Genomic DNA, 15,438 nt, shown 5'->3' with positions numbered 1-15,438 from the left:
TGGTGTGTTTCCGCCTTATCTCCGCTCCCGCTTCCGTTGCGTTCAGGAATAATGGAGACGCTGGTAGTTTAAGACGAAGAGAGACTGAGGCGAACCCCCCCCCCCAAAAATACAAACAAGTTATCACGCTTTAATAAAAATAACGGCGACAGATTGAAGCAGGTAAATAACGTATTTAGCGAAGCAACAGTTATTGCGAAAATTCACCAACCGTTTACTGAGAATGAAACGATGACGGTGTTTAAAATAGAAAGTCCTTGTTTATTTTCTGTTAGGTATTCACATCTAAAAACACGTTATAATGTGAGGTTTTCTGCACCACCGAATACTCGGTGTAAAGGATGGCTGTGTAGCTATAAAATTGTGACTTGTTTGGATTAAAACGTTTTTTTTTTTTTTTTTTTTTTAAGATTGAGGTTGGCACTGTTAATATGTTTAAGTTATTACTGTTTGATGAGATTATACTTTGAGAGAAGCTAGCTATACGTATTGTTAGTTTTCTGAAGCTGTAGAGTTATTGGTCTAGCAGTGCTGAGATGAAGGCCAGAATGAAGCTGAAGTGGTTGTTTTTTTCTGACCTAGTTTGCCTGGTTCACAGTCATGGTGCCATTTTGTTTTTTTTCTTCGAGCTTGCCTATACTTGAGATATAAACTGATCACTGTTATTACAGCACATGCATCACTGCTTAAAATATACTTGAGATATAAACTGAGCACTGTTATTACAGCACATGCATCACTGCTGCATTATAATGTACATTTATGTTCCACGTCTTGTAAATCGAAAGCGAGGAAGACAACAACAACGATCCATTGGTTCATTAAAAATTTGATTTTCCAGTGTCATCAGGCGACTCAATAAAACTAACAATAAGTATACTACATTTCTCTGGCTATCCCAGAAATAGTTTGTCATTCGTTAATGATTAGAAACATAGAGGGTCAGTCTGTTAGAAGACAAGGTAAAGATTGATTTTTCCAGCAAGGCATTGCTGTACATTGATTGACACATCAACTGCCGTTGTTGACAAATAGAACAGACGGTGTCTGAGTATCTAGAGTTAATGATGATGCAAGGTGAATTACATTAACTTTAATAAAATAATTTAGCATGTTTGGGGTTCGTTTAAGAGAGTATTTATTTTGTTTTTCAATTTCAAATTAGAATTAAGTAGTGCTTCTGGTTTTACAGCGACTTTTTGTTGAATCATTTCAACAATGGAAGTAAATAGTTAAGCAATGTGGCTGATTTAAGCCCATTTAGAAGTGTAGTAATAGTTCTCAAAACATTGACAAATGTTAAAACTTGTCAAATGTTTAGTACTGCACATTCTGGAGTATTTTATAATCACAGAAGAAATGGACCATACTGTGCTAGGCTTGTTTCTATAGCAATGAGTAGAAACAGTTGTGTGGTAATATATTGAAACTTTTTTTTTTATCAATTGACATACCTATCATTAAGTTGGCTTGCTGCTTTTGGTTTTATAGGGTATGGAAAGCCAAAACTTTGTCCCCATGGGATAGCCTGAATTGTCCCAGTAAAAGTGATGTATGATCATGTTCAGCAAGTAGCATTTCATTTAATGGTTTGTTCAGGAAATGGGATACAGTAGTTTTTATGTTGTAGTTCTGTAGAACATGTCTGTGCTGTTATAGGTTAAGCTGTTGGAGTACTCCACAATTAACCTAAATGCCACGTCTTTGTATAATGCTTAGTGCTGGAATAGATTGTTGAAAAGGATTTTGTAATTTCAGTTGCTCATATTCAACAGTCTGCCTGATACACTCATCCACTCTGTGATGATGTTTGTCCTTGGTATTCTGGCTTTTAAAATGTGCCTTTGTAGTTCTGTATTTGTACAGTTGTAAAGCTTTAACTCAGGGTTGTCAAACTCAATTTTACCAAGGGCCATGTCTTAATTTAACATTTGATTCACTTGCCACAAAGTATACACCTTTTACATATATTCATGCATTTTGTAGGTGATACAGCAAACACATGTTTTTATTCAGTTTTTAATAAATACACATTCTGTATATGACTTATTAATTTAAAACAAATCTTATCTTACCTATTTTCTGCCCTGTGCGTTCTCATTTATGAACCTGGCTGGAAGGAATGGGTAAAACTGCTCAGTCGAGACGGAATGAAACTCAGCCTTCAGTGCGCTATTGCACTGAAATTCAAGTTCCATCTGAACGTCTTTTGGTGCAGTTTCCATAGCTACGTCAAATTAATTTGAAAAAAACTGGAACTGTTTCTTGCAAAATCTGAAAAACGCTGCTCAAGTACTGCACGGAACGCATTTTAGTTTTGCAGCAAATGCACTACCAGGAAAAATTAAATCTACCTAGCTTGGCACGTTGGGAAATGGGAAAGGTTTCTGTGCTGCATGTGTTTTTCCCATGAACGGAACTTCAGCTCAAACGCCTTTACGTTTCAGTTATGACTTGTTTACAGCCTTGCAGTTTCACATTTGAATTGTTGAGCTGTTCAATTATATCGCTGAGAAAACCCAAATCACACAACCACTTTGCATCTTTCCCTTTATTGTGTATGAAAAGTTATATTTCTTGATGCAATTCAAAGAACATTGCAAGTACTGCACCATGGCTAAGCCAGCGAACTTCGCTGTTGCACTGCAAATTACCATGTTGGACGTTAACCCTGTGTGGTCCATTTATTCGGTGCCTGTCAGGCACGTCAGGTCTAATTTTATTTTCACACAAGCTGTTTATTTTATCCGTGCTGTTTTAAAAGTAATTTTATACATAGTATAACGGGTTTAAAAGGCACTGTATAGCAACAGGCCACTCAGTACTGCATCTCCAGCCCCGCCCCACTCTTTGTTTGCTGTATTTATCACATTTCTCTTCATAGTAGTGCATACTGATAAATCATCTCCTGATCACTCGATTTATCACCAAACTCCTCAATAATGTTATCCAAGCCATTATTTGAGTGCTGGATGTGGAAGCAGCTATCTTGTTTGTTTATGTCTGTTATGTCTGCAGTGAAGGGACTATGCGTATTACTCAGATCCGCCTCCCTTTTTTTTTTTGGCTTCTCTCGGTCACAGCTGTGACCATTATGTGATCCATTTTCAGCAGCTTCCCACACAGAGCTTCCTGGCGTAGAATAGTGGTAAGTGTTGTTTTTTGCGCACCACACATGACAGTCTTGTGTCAAGCCAACTAATTTCTCCCACTGTAATTTCATGTTGCGTGCACACTTCTCAAACTGTTGAAATATCTTTTACTGTGGTAGTCCCATGCATAGCTGCAACACAGATTATTTCTGTGACTTTAAGCATGCAGTCTTTTACAAAAGCACCCTCAGAAAAAGGCTGTAATGACTTTGCAATTAACTCTGACACAAGGTTACTTGTCATTACTACCGCATCACTTTCACTTTTTGTCATGTTCTGCTGTAAATCAAGGGTTCTTTTTAATTCGGCCACTTTCTTGCCTTTGCTTTCCTTCAAACTTGCCATATTTTTCTTTGGTTTCATAATGGCGCCTTATATTGAATTCTTTCATCATTGCATACTTCCTTTACATGCAAAGCAAATTGATTTTTCTTGCTTTTCTACAAATAAATGTTCTGACTCCTGAAACAATCTGTTTTCCTTATTTTTTTTTTCTTTTCTTGGACACTGAGAGTTTGAGCTTTGTTTTTTTTTTTTGTTTCTGGTATTACCGTTTTTAACAGTCACTACAGGGTCTAACGGCTGATTGGCTCTCACTGTATTCTGCTTCTTTGACTGTGAGCTTCCTGCTACTTTTCTAATGGCTGATGAGATTTGGAGTTATTGCGTGTAATAACCCAATAGATGCATATTGGACCAGGCCAAATTACACTGTAATAAATGAACTATGCGGGGGGCCGGATAAAGTACCTCTGAGGCCTTGAGTTTGACACCCCTGCTTTTTAACTTATTCATTGAAAGTGAGAGTATGCTTAGGCAGGGCTACAGAATAGTTGCACACATGCACACAATTTGCGTCAAAGGATTTGATTGGGACCTGAGTTTTTTGGGAGCCGACAGGAACATTCTCATGTCGGCATCAGCTGCCGCCGGAAACCGCCTTTTTACTGTAGTTATTTTTTGCACAGCTTATCGAATCTCTTAGGATTTCATCGTGATTGCAAACTTATGTTTGGATGATTAGATTTCCAATTAACATGAACCCATATCCTATTTGAAGAAGTAATAGTTTGTATTTGATGTTTGACATATTTGTATTGCAGGCAGGACTCCCCCTTCGACGATGGAGAACTCGGACAGCGCAGATCAAGGAGGCAGCGAGCAGTCTGAAGCACAGCGCCAGAGACAGCAGGATCGGCTGGATCGAGAGGAGGCTTTCTACCACTTTGTGAACAACCTGAGCGAGGAAGACTACCGGCTCATGAGAGACAACAACTTGCTCGGCACTCCTGGTAAGAAGCAGATCAACTCCCCCAAGGTGCAACTGTTTGTGTCCTTATTTAAAAATGGTTTCCTCAAATGTGTTCAAATAACACAGCCTTTTGTTGATATTTCTTATAGATTGAATTTCTATGAGAAATATTCTTGAACTATTGAATTCAGTAGAAACCATTGGGGGCTGCAGGCATTACATGCTCTCTATGACTGCTGCATATTTAATCATGTTTGTTCCATTTTATAGAGCATGGCATTGTGGCATTTTATCTGACAGTATATTTCTACTCCAAACTGGTACTCCCATAGATATAAAAATATAACTCAGGGGGGCTGTAATTGACACAGGATGTGTCTTTCTCTCCATCTTATAGGTCATATTCTACTTTTTTGTATGTGTTTTTTGAGTCTGGGAGGGGGCAAGTAGATTTTTCTATCGTTTTGTCCCTTGGACAAGAATTTTTTTCAATAATTCCACACCCCTGGTTTAGTAAATAAACTTAAATGCATTTTGAATAATAAGTCTATACAGGTGATATATTAAGCTGTGGTGTTAAGAATTTAAACAATTTAATCTTGGGGTCATTTATTTTAACTGTTTTGAGGTGCTGTTTATGTGTTATCTGGCTTTGGGACACAGGATTTACAAAGTGTCCACAGCTTTACCTTCAGAGGAAACAACGTAAATTACAAGAGACACTTATATTATTCTCTTTTTTTTTTTTTATCATATAGGTGAAATTACTGAAGAAGAGTTACTGGGTCGCCTACAGCAAATTAAGGATAGACCAGAGCAACAGAACAGTGGAGAAAGCAGAAATGAAGAAAATAGGGGTATGTCCTTTCATTTGCTGATAGTGTAGCTTTGCTTTTGGTGCTGAAATGCATTAATTCTTATAAATGTTTATATGGGGACAAGGTCCATATGGTTTTAAATTGCAGTTAACCTTTTTTTGGGGGGGTTTGCAACGTGCCTATGCATATGGCAGCCTAGCTGTTAAAAGCAACACTTCCATTTTACTTTTTCATTTAGGAGACACCTGTGAATAAATGTGTGATTTTTATTATGCAGATACAAAATAAGTTTTCCATCTCATTTTTACATCAGATGTTTCAACAATTAAACTTTATCTCATTTGTAAAACAATAATCAGATACTGTATAGATAGATAGATAGATATATATATATATATATATATATATATATATATATACACACATACATACATACAGCTCTGGAAAAAATTAAGATACCACTGCAAAATTATCAGTTTCTCTGGTTTTACTATTTGTAGGTATGTGTTTGGGTAAAATGAACATTTTTGTGTTATTCTGTAAACTACTGACAACATTTCTCCCAAATTCCAAATAAAAATAGTCATTTATTGGGAAATACATTTATTTGCATACATTTAATTGCAGAAAATGAGAACTGGTCAAAATAACAAAAGATGCAGTGTTGTCATACCTCGAATAATGCAAATAAAATAAGTTCATATTCATTTTTAAACAACACAATACTAATGTTTTAACTTAGGAAGAGTTCAGAAATCAATATTTGGTGGAAGCTTTCATGCGTCTTGGCCTGCTATCCACCAGTCTTTCACATAGATGTTGGGTGACTTTATGCCACTCCTGGCGCAAAAATTCAAGCAGCTCGGCTTTGTTTGATGGCTTGTGACTATCCATCTTCCTCTTGATCACATTCCAGAGTTTTTCAATAGGGTTCAGGTCCGGAGAGTGGGCTGGCCATGACAGGGTCTTGATCTGGTGGTCCTCCATCCACACCTTGATTGACCTGGTTGTGTGGCATGGAGCATTGTCCTGCTGGAAAAAGCAATCCTCAGAGTTGGGGAACATTGTCAGAGCAGAAGGAATCAAGTTTTCTTCCAGAACAACCTTGTACTTGGCTTGATTCATGCGTCCTTCACAAAGACAAATCTGCCCGATTCCAGCCTTGCTGAATCACCCCCAGATCATCACCGATCCTCCACCACATTTCACAGTGGGTGCGAGACACTGTGGCTTGTAGGCCTCTCCAGGTCTCCGTCTAACCATTAGACGACCAGGTGTTGGGCAAAGCTGAAAATTGGACTCATCAGAGAAGATGACCTTACTCCAGTCCTCTACGGTCTAATCCTTATGGTCTTTTGCAAACCTCAGCCTGGCTCTTCTTTGCTTCTCTTTGATGAAGGGCTTTTTTCTAGCTTTGCACAACTTTAGCCCTGCCCCTAGGAGCCTGTTTCGAACCATCCTCGCCGTGCACTTCACCCCAGCTGCCGTTTGCCATTCTTTTTGTAGGTCACTTGATGTCATCCTACGGTTGCTGAGTGACATTCAAATGAGTTGGCGGTCATCCCGGTCAGTGGAGAGTCGTTTTCGCCCTCTGCCGGTCTGTAGCTTTGTTGTCCTCAATGTGTGCTGCTTGACCTTGTTCTTATGAACCGCCGTCTTGAAATTTTAAGGATGGAAGCAACCCGACGCTCACTGTATCCCTCTGCCAGTAAAGCCAGAATTGAACCCTTCTTTTCCTCACTCAAAACTTTCCTTTTCAACTCTTTGGGCATGGTCAATAGTTATTTTTTTATTCCAATTACTTTTGAGGTACTACTAGCACTGTTTTGCCATCCAGCTGGTCCTATTGCAAGAGGATAGTGATGACCACAGGAGTGGTTTTTATACTTTTCCTCGTTAAATAAGATTTGGTTCAGGTGATCCACTAATCAGTACCTCATTCAGTAGAATGAGGTGTGTCTGTTTTGGAATTCCACAGGCACTGGAATGGAATGGCTGCCATACATGTAGAGATGCTGATTTAAGAAAAATTTGCAGTGGTCTCAATTTTTTCCAGAGCTGTGTGTGTGTATATATATATATATATATATATATAGACACACACACACACACACACACACACACACACACACACACACACACACACACACAGTACCAGTCAAAAGTTTGCGTACACTTGCTGGAAACTAGGTTTTTTTCGTAATTGATACGTCGTATATGTTTCTGTAAATACTTGAAAATGAAAACACCTTACAATATACAAAACAAAACATAAGGAGTATCAAAGCAACGTTCAAAAAAATTGAAAATTGTCTCTAAATCTTGGATTCCTCAAAATAGCCACCCTTTGCCTTAATAACAGCCTCACAAACACGAGGTATTCAGTTAACAAGTTTCAGCAGCAATACCAACAGCATTGTAGGGCACTTGTGGGTAGCTTTGCTTTGACTTCTGTCCAGTTCATCCCATACAAGTTCTGTGGGATTGAGGTCTTTAGATTGAGTTGTCCTTCACTTTCCTTCTTTGCCAGATAGTTCTTGCACAACTTTGAGGTGTGTCTTGAGTCATTATCTTGTTGAAGAATGAAGGACTGCCCAACTAGCCGTAATCCTGATGGAATGGCATGCCTCTGAAGTATGCTATAATAACCATGCTGGTTGAGCTTGCCATGATCTTGGTAAAGATCACCAACTCTGTCACCAGCAAAGCAACCACAGATAATGACACTGCCTCCTTCATGCTTGACAGTGGGAACCACACGTTCAGAATGCATGCACTCTCCGTCTTACAAATACTCGGCGGCTGGACCCAAATATTTCAAATTTTGACTCATCGGTCCATAAGACTGACTTCCTCTCCTCAAACATCCAGTTTCTTTGTTTTTTGGCCCAGGCAAGTCTCTCCCTCTTATTCTGCACTCTTAACAATGGTTTCTTTGCAGCAGTTCTTCCAGTTAGGCCAGCTTCACGAAATCTCCTCTGAACAGTTGATGTTGAATCATCTGTACTTCTAGTAGCATTTAGTTGAGCTTGTATTTCAGGGGCAGTTAATCGCCGGTTTCGCAGACTTGTGACTTGAATGAACTTGTTCTCCTATTCTGAGGTCACCCTTGGCCTGCCTGACCTTGTTCGGTCCTCATGAGTGCCAGTTTCTTCAAATCGTTGCTTCAAAGTACTTCAGGTTCTTGCGATTTGTCTTAAAGATTGACCTTTATTTCTTAAAGTAATTACAGACAAACTTGTGCCTATGCTACCTATATTTATAGTAATCATGGACCCTCACCTGTTAACAATAATTGGTGACAAAAGGTGAATTAGGTAACATGCTAGTTAACTCAGAGAACATCTAACAAAGACACTTTTATACTTAGGCCAGTGTTCTAACACCGTGTTATACACATTTCAGACTTTTAACTGACTTGGGCTTCAGGCTGAAATAGACAAGTTTATACAGTTAAAAGCATAGATAATCATGAAAAACCTGGTTTCAAGCAGGTGTACTAAAACTTTTGACTGGTACTGTATGTGTGTGTGTGTACTTATTTAAAAAAAAACAGTATTCTAGCATTTAGGGCACTGACATGAAGTATACAAACTATGTAGACAAGACAGTCTCTTCTCTATGTGGAGAACAGCCTTATGTTTTTCTTTGTAAAACAATAAAACAAAAATAGATTCCTCTCCAATTGACACTGATTTTTGTTTAAATGTAGCAGAAGATGGTCCTGAAGCCACAGAAGATGGTTCTAACGGAGACTCCATTCTAGACTGGTTGAACTCTGTGAGACAAACTGGAAACACTACAAGAAGTGGCCACAGAGGGAACCAGTCGTGGAGGGCAGTGAGCCAAACTAACCCAAACAGTGGAGACTTTAGATTCAGCTTGGAAATCAATATCAACCGGAACTTAGCAGAGCAACAGGCCAGGGCCGAGGGGGAGCAGCTGCCGAGGGAGGATGGTGAACAGCCTGAGATGATGGAGGGGGAGCTGCCCATGGACACCACTCCGGAGCCAGAGACACCTGCTCCTGTTAGGGAGCCGGGGCCACAGCCGGAGCCGCAGCAGGAGCCGGAGCAGCAGCCGGAGCAGCAGCAGGAGCCGGAGCCGCAGCCGCAGCCGCAGCCGGAGCCGCAGCCGGAGCCGCAGCCGGAGCCGCAGCCGGAGCCGCAGCCGGAGCCGGAGCAGGAGCCGCAGCCGGAGCCGCAGCCGGAGCCGGAGCCGGAGCCGCAGCCGGAGCCGGAGCCGGAGCCGGAGCCGGAGCCGGAGCCGGAGCCGGAGCCGGAGCCGGAGCAGGAGCCGGAGCCGGAGCAGGAGCTGCAGCCGGAGCCGGAGCCTCCCAGGCCCGAGACTCCTCCAGAAGTTTTACTTCCACAGCTCGAGAGTCTCGAAGTTGAGGAGCCCACTCGGAGGGGACAGCGAAGAGCCAGGAGTCGAAGCCCAGAATTGAGGAGAACTAGAGCTCGAAACGAGAGGAGCCGCTCACCACTGAACCTCGGAGGGGAGGTTCTGCTGCGCCGGGCTCGCCGCAGTACGCCATTGCAAACGCCACCTTCTCCAGTTGAACCTCAGATTGAAGGAAGCTCCAGAACCAGACAGCATGTGTTATCAAGGCAGAGCACTGTGGAATACGATGTTCAGATGGAGAATTCACCTGCAGAAGCAGACACAGACTCTGCTCCTGTTCCTGCTTCTGCTCCAGCAGAATCTGTAGAAGCCTCTCGAGAACTGGAGAACCCCTCTGAGACTGCTTCTAGCAGCGAGGCCAGTGCGGCTGGGAGGAGACCCCCCACCATCATGTTGGACCTTCAGGTGCGGAGAGTCCGTCCTGGAGAGTACCGGCAGAGGGACAGTATAGCCAGCCGCACCAGGTCCCGCTCGCAGACCCCCAACAACACCTACACGTATGAGAGTGAGCGAGGGGGATTCCGGCGCACTTTCTCCCATTCCGAGAGGGCAGGTGTGCGGACTTATGTCAGTACCATCCGGATTCCGATCCGCAGAATTTCGGATGCAGGGCTTAGTGAGGCAACATCCATGGCCCTGCAGACTATGATCAGGCAGATAATGACTGGCTTTGGGGAGCTGAGCTATTTCATGGATAGTGACAGTGACTCGGACTCCAACAGAGGCCAAAACCCTGTGTTGGAGCCCCCGGAGTCACAAACACCCAGCAACAGTAGCAACAGCTCAGTCCCGGAGACCCCAGAGCCACAAACCATGGAAGAACACAGGGACACCACCACTGAAATCAGCTCACCTACTGTGGCCGGAAGGGAGAGCCGTGGAGCCCGGGGTCCCATCAGTCTAGAGGAGCCTGGGTCGTTGCCATTCCTCCGATTGGCACACTTTTTCCTTTTGAATGACGACGATGATGACCAACCCAGGGGTCTCACCAAAGAACAAATCGACAACCTCTCCACCAGGAATTATGGGGAGAATGACGCGTTAAAGACTTGCAGCGTGTGCATAATGGAATACATAGAAGGAAACAAGCTGCGCAAGCTTCCCTGCTCCCATGAGTATCATGTCCACTGCATTGACCGCTGGCTTTCAGAAAACTCAACGTGTCCCATCTGCCGCAGGGCAGTCTTGGTCTCAAGCAACCGAGAGAGTGTGGTCTAATAAAGACCACATATTAGAGTATTTTTCATATTTTCTGTTTGTGCAATAGTTAGCTGTAGTGAAAAATAAAATAAAAAACAAAAGAAGAAAAACCTGTAACTTTGTTCTTAACCCTAGTGGCGGGAGTTCTATCTGCATAAACAAATGCATTCCCTTTAATTGTTAATAGAAAAAAAGCAAAACATATAAAGCTTTTTCAAGGGTTTCTGTAAGTTTTCAATGCACTGTAGTATTATTATTATTATTATTATTTATTATTATTATTATTATTATTATACTATGGATTGAAACATTTACCATGCTTGGAAATATGTGAGGTTAGGGGAGGCGGGACGTTGGCCCTTCACTTTCACCCTAATTAATAGATTGCAGTGGCCTAACTTATTTGCCTTCACATGTGTAAAGATATAACCTAGCTTTTTTTTTTTTTAAACTTGCATTCCTGGTATTATTGGGAGCACAAGAAGATCCTATTTTCGTGAGACTGTCAGGAGTAACCAACTTCTTCGTATAATGGAATATGTGGTTTATTCCATGTTCTATGAGTACATGATTAATTAGAGCTGTTCTGCTGATTTTATTGCACACTTAACAGGTGTGCTGTAACCATTCTAAGAGGTTTTTTCATCCGTCAAGCAGATGTTAGTTAAAATAAATAAATGAAGTTGGCCAAAATGCTCCTCATAGGGCTTGAAACTCACGGTATCCCTGTGCCCAGTTTCAGAAATAACTTTTAATAAATATTCTGTAAATGGTTAGTTTGAAGTTAATTAATTAATTGTTCCTCCCTTATAGCTGCATGAACAAGCCTTATTAGTAAACCTGCAGTTTACCATGCAGTGATGGATGTGATCAATTCAGAGGAGATTTACCAAGGGCCTGATCATAATATACCTAAAGAAGGGACGTTTTAAAACCCAGGACTGGTTGCAGTGCTAGTGTGAGTTTCAAGCCCTTCATCTAGATAGTCTGATTTTTTTAAAAGCTGTGTAATACTTTTTTCCCCATTTACACCATATTTTGTTTAAACATTTGTCAGCATTTGTGCTGAGAAGTGAATGCATTTGTATATGTTGCAAATAACCAGACTGTTTTACCCTTTGGAAAGGTGGTTTATTTGCATGGTAAATAGTATGTTATTCAGAGAATTTGTCCTGTTTTATATATTAAAAACTAAAACAAAAAATCGTATTTAACATGTTTTGTACAAGTAGTAGTGACAGATTTGGGGAATCTTAATATGAAGTAGTTTGTATAAAAATCCAGAAGTCTAATATGTAGTAACAATTGGTAAAAGTGTTTGATTGAACTACATTTAAATCAGAGATATATTTGGCTATCCCCATTCATATTTTGTTACATTCAAATTACCTTTAAGTAATTTTTAGGACGTTTAGGTTATTGCTCTTTCTTTTTTTTTCCTTTCTGCATGCATCACAATACTATGTCCATCATATTTGGGGCTCTGCTTGCAGGCACAATTTAAAAAAAATAAAAATAAAATTTACTTTAGCTGCCCTAAGTCCAAAAAATAGGCACTGTTGAAACAGCTTGGGAGTGAATTCCTCATATCTGTCACAAGTCAAAACATTTCAGCTATCACTCTTTTATTTTACTCCTTTCTAACATCTTAATGACCTAATACTCCAAGCAGGATGAAGTGCAAAGATTGATTGCATTTGGCAAAATTTAGGAATACATACTCTAGATAGCAGTTAGTTTTCCTTTTCTGTTTATTGCACATACATTGTTTAACCATTCAGTAAGAGTTCCAAAAGTTGTGACAGCACTTTTTTTTTTTTTGTTAAAACTGTCTTTACTGCTATTGCGCTATCCTGTTTTAATGTGGTTTCAGTGGTACTGTTATATGTAACATCTTTAAGAACGTTTTGCCTTAAGTGAATCACCATCCAAATTTCTTTATATTTTTTCCATCTAATATTCGTGCTTTGGGGGGGGGGGTCTAAAAATTATATTCAATTGCCTTCTGCTCCAAAAATAACTGCTGGTTTCTGGAGATAGTAATAGCATGCTGTTTTCACAGTCTGGTGGTATAACCAAAATGAGTCTTACCAGGTTTTAGTTGGTAAGACACATGATTTTATATATTGACTCTGAACAAGAGAATACATATTTCTATTGCATTTTGAAGGGTCCAAGAGGGCACCAGGGGCACCCTAACTTGCCTTTAACCTCCAGATAATTGCATGCGACATATGTTTCTTCTGAGCTTATCGCCACAACTGCAATTGCAAAATAATCGTACGTTTACTATTAAGACAGACACAATGTTCTTTAATGGAGTTAAAGCAAATAACTTAATTTATGAAATGCTGTGTTACTCGCTATGTGGGTTTCAAATTCTTGGTTGTAAAAGAATCTGTCAGTAACTTTTTATAGTAACTAAATTATTTAAAAATGATTTTACAACCAAGAATTTGGAACGAGGATTTCAGTTGATTTTGATGTCAAATGAATTTAAGGTTAAAAACAATAAATAACCTTTTAGTCCTTTTTAACTTTCAAGATTTTGTGAAAAGATATACTATGACATTGAAAGTTAATTCAAGTACTTGCAGTTGAACTGCTTATTTTATTAGACTTGGTAGTTTGATCATGAATTGATCATTTGTTTATAGCTGTGCATCATTATTGGTGCATGTATAAATTTTACACTAAGTAGGACTTGCGTCTGTTTGTGGAATCAGCTTTGAAAAGCTAGCATTCTAGCGGCGACTGACGCAAATGTAGAATGAAACAGTGTTAATGTTTTTAAAAACCCCTTAGAATATTGTCTCCCATTAGGAGACTTATTGGTAGATTTTCCCTTTTTTAAGGGAAATTGGCACTTTATTTGGAACATTCTCTCCTAAGGCAAAGTGTGTGCTTTAAAGATATGCTGCAAAAAAAGTAATAGGTTCAGATCTTGGTCTTATTTTAGCAGTTACACCCAATATACCAAACAGTGATGTAAGTTCTGTATTTTATATTTGGAATATTACTTATCTCCAGTAATGCAGATTGACCAGCTGGTGGTGCTGCTGCTGCTGTCAGATAAATAGATGCTTCCAGTAACACCATCTATGGTATTGTAACATTGGAAGTCATGCCAGATTACATAATATAATATTACAATTGTGTAATCCAGTGCTTGTGCAGGCAATGTATTTGATCACTTGCTTGTAACTGCTATTAAAGATGATATCTGAAATGTATGGATTTCATTAGTTCAAGTGAAATCCAACCCACTTTCATTGTTAACACCTGGAATGTAAGATACTGTCAAGTCTTGAGGATGAGGTTGTTTCTTTCATTGAATAAATCTCTCGAGGATGAATGTGCTGCTGCTTCTCTGCTCTGTACAGGATTTGATTAATGTGTTTATTTTATTTTTTTCTAACTGTAGAAAATGTGGTACATCATAATTCTGATTGTTCATTCTGGGAAGTTGTATTTGATTTTATATATACTATTTACAGTAGATATAAAAATCGCATTCAAACTGAGTTTGGTTATTTGTAAATAATAAACATGCATGAAAAGCAGATCTGTGCAACAAAACTGGCTTTACATTGTTTTTAATTGTTTAAAACTTAACGGACTTAAGAATTTGTGTTTGTGTGTAATGGGTCGTGGTTATAAAGCATTTCTACATTTCCACGTTAGGTGTAGTATAATTATCTTCTATTTTGGATAAAGTCTTGGTTTATCAGTATTGGAGTTTCCCATGATTGATCTGTTTGAAAGATAAGTCCAAAAGAAATTATTCTTACTGGGATGTTGGAGGTACAGTCACAGACACACATTAGCACGTTATGCTTTATTATACCATAAACCAAGTCAACAGATTAAGGGCAAATAATCTTCCTCAAAAAAACAACAAACTTATTTAATTAAAGAATTTGTTTATGACAAATATTCATACCCATACTTTAGTATTTTGTGCGTACTCCTTTTGCTTTTATTATGGCTGTCAGACGTTTAGAATAATTCACTATGTTGGTGAAATCTTGGCCCATTCTGTCTTGCATATTTCCTTCTGGTCAGACAGATTGGATAGCAATGCTTGCCTACTTTTTTTGTTTAGATCCGTCTAAAGCACTTCTGCTGGATTGAAATCCGGTGATTGCGAAGACCATTCCAGAACTACGTTTTCTTCAAGAATTCCAGAGCTGACTTAGCTCTATGCTATGGGTCATTGTCTTGTTGGACACTGTCTGCCAATCAGCCTACGAGCAGATGGTAACGTTGTACTGTGTAGAATGTTTTGATACACGGCTGTATTCATTCAATCTTCAATCGCATGACTTTCTGCTAAAATACATGATTGAACCACCTCCATGTTTAACTGTAGGCACAAGGTATCCTTCATTGAATGCTTAAACCTTCCCTCCCCCCCCTTTTTTTTTTCTCCAAACATATTGTGGTCCATTATGGAGAAAAGTTATTGGACCAGAGAATTGTTGAATGCTTCAGATTCCTGTTCATATTTCTTGGCAAATTGTAGACTGTTTTATTGATTTTCTTCTGTGTTCAGGTGGCTTTTTGACAGTTCTTCAAAATCTTAGGTACTACTGTACCTGTAATTTTCTTT

General features: G+C 39.6%; 1 protein-coding gene across 3 annotated transcripts; it reads left to right on the top strand.

The window, feature by feature from the left end:
• On the top strand, positions 1-14,405 carry LOC121318676 (E3 ubiquitin-protein ligase RLIM-like). 3 transcript variants are annotated; one of them, XM_041255601.1, is made up of 5 exons: positions 1-162; positions 3,084-3,148; positions 4,256-4,444; positions 5,163-5,261; positions 8,935-14,405. In XM_041255601.1, the coding sequence occupies exons 3-5, from the start codon at positions 4,276-4,278 to the stop codon at positions 10,842-10,844; spliced, it is 2,178 nt and encodes a 725-aa protein (XP_041111535.1). In that variant the 5' UTR covers positions 1-162; positions 3,084-3,148; positions 4,256-4,275; the 3' UTR covers positions 10,845-14,405. The 3 variants fall into 3 exon arrangements, with proteins under 3 accessions (XP_041111535.1, XP_041111536.1, XP_041111534.1); XM_041255602.1 differs by lacking the exon at positions 3,084-3,148 and having other exon boundaries at positions 8,938-14,405; XM_041255600.1 differs by lacking the exon at positions 3,084-3,148.
• Positions 14,406-15,438: the final 1,033 nt, after the last annotated feature.

Source organism: Polyodon spathula, chromosome 7 (genome assembly GCF_017654505.1).
Source record: "Polyodon spathula isolate WHYD16114869_AA chromosome 7, ASM1765450v1, whole genome shotgun sequence".
Classification (NCBI taxonomy): domain Eukaryota; kingdom Metazoa; phylum Chordata; class Actinopteri; order Acipenseriformes; family Polyodontidae; genus Polyodon; species Polyodon spathula.
This window is presented reverse-complemented; position numbering and strand designations above follow the sequence as displayed.

Bases quoted from the DNA above. Each gene is read 5' to 3' on its own strand.
- LOC121318676 (XM_041255600.1), top strand. From the start codon at position 4,276: ATGGAGAACTCGGACAGCGCAGATCAAGGAGGCAGCGAGCAGTCTGAA. The intron at 4,445-5,162 runs GTAAGAAGCAGA...TTTATCATATAG, and splicing joins CAACTTGCTCGGCACTCCTG to GTGAAATTACTGAAGAAGAG. The intron at 5,262-8,934 runs GTATGTCCTTTC...GTTTAAATGTAG, and splicing joins CAGAAATGAAGAAAATAGGG to CAGAAGATGGTCCTGAAGCC.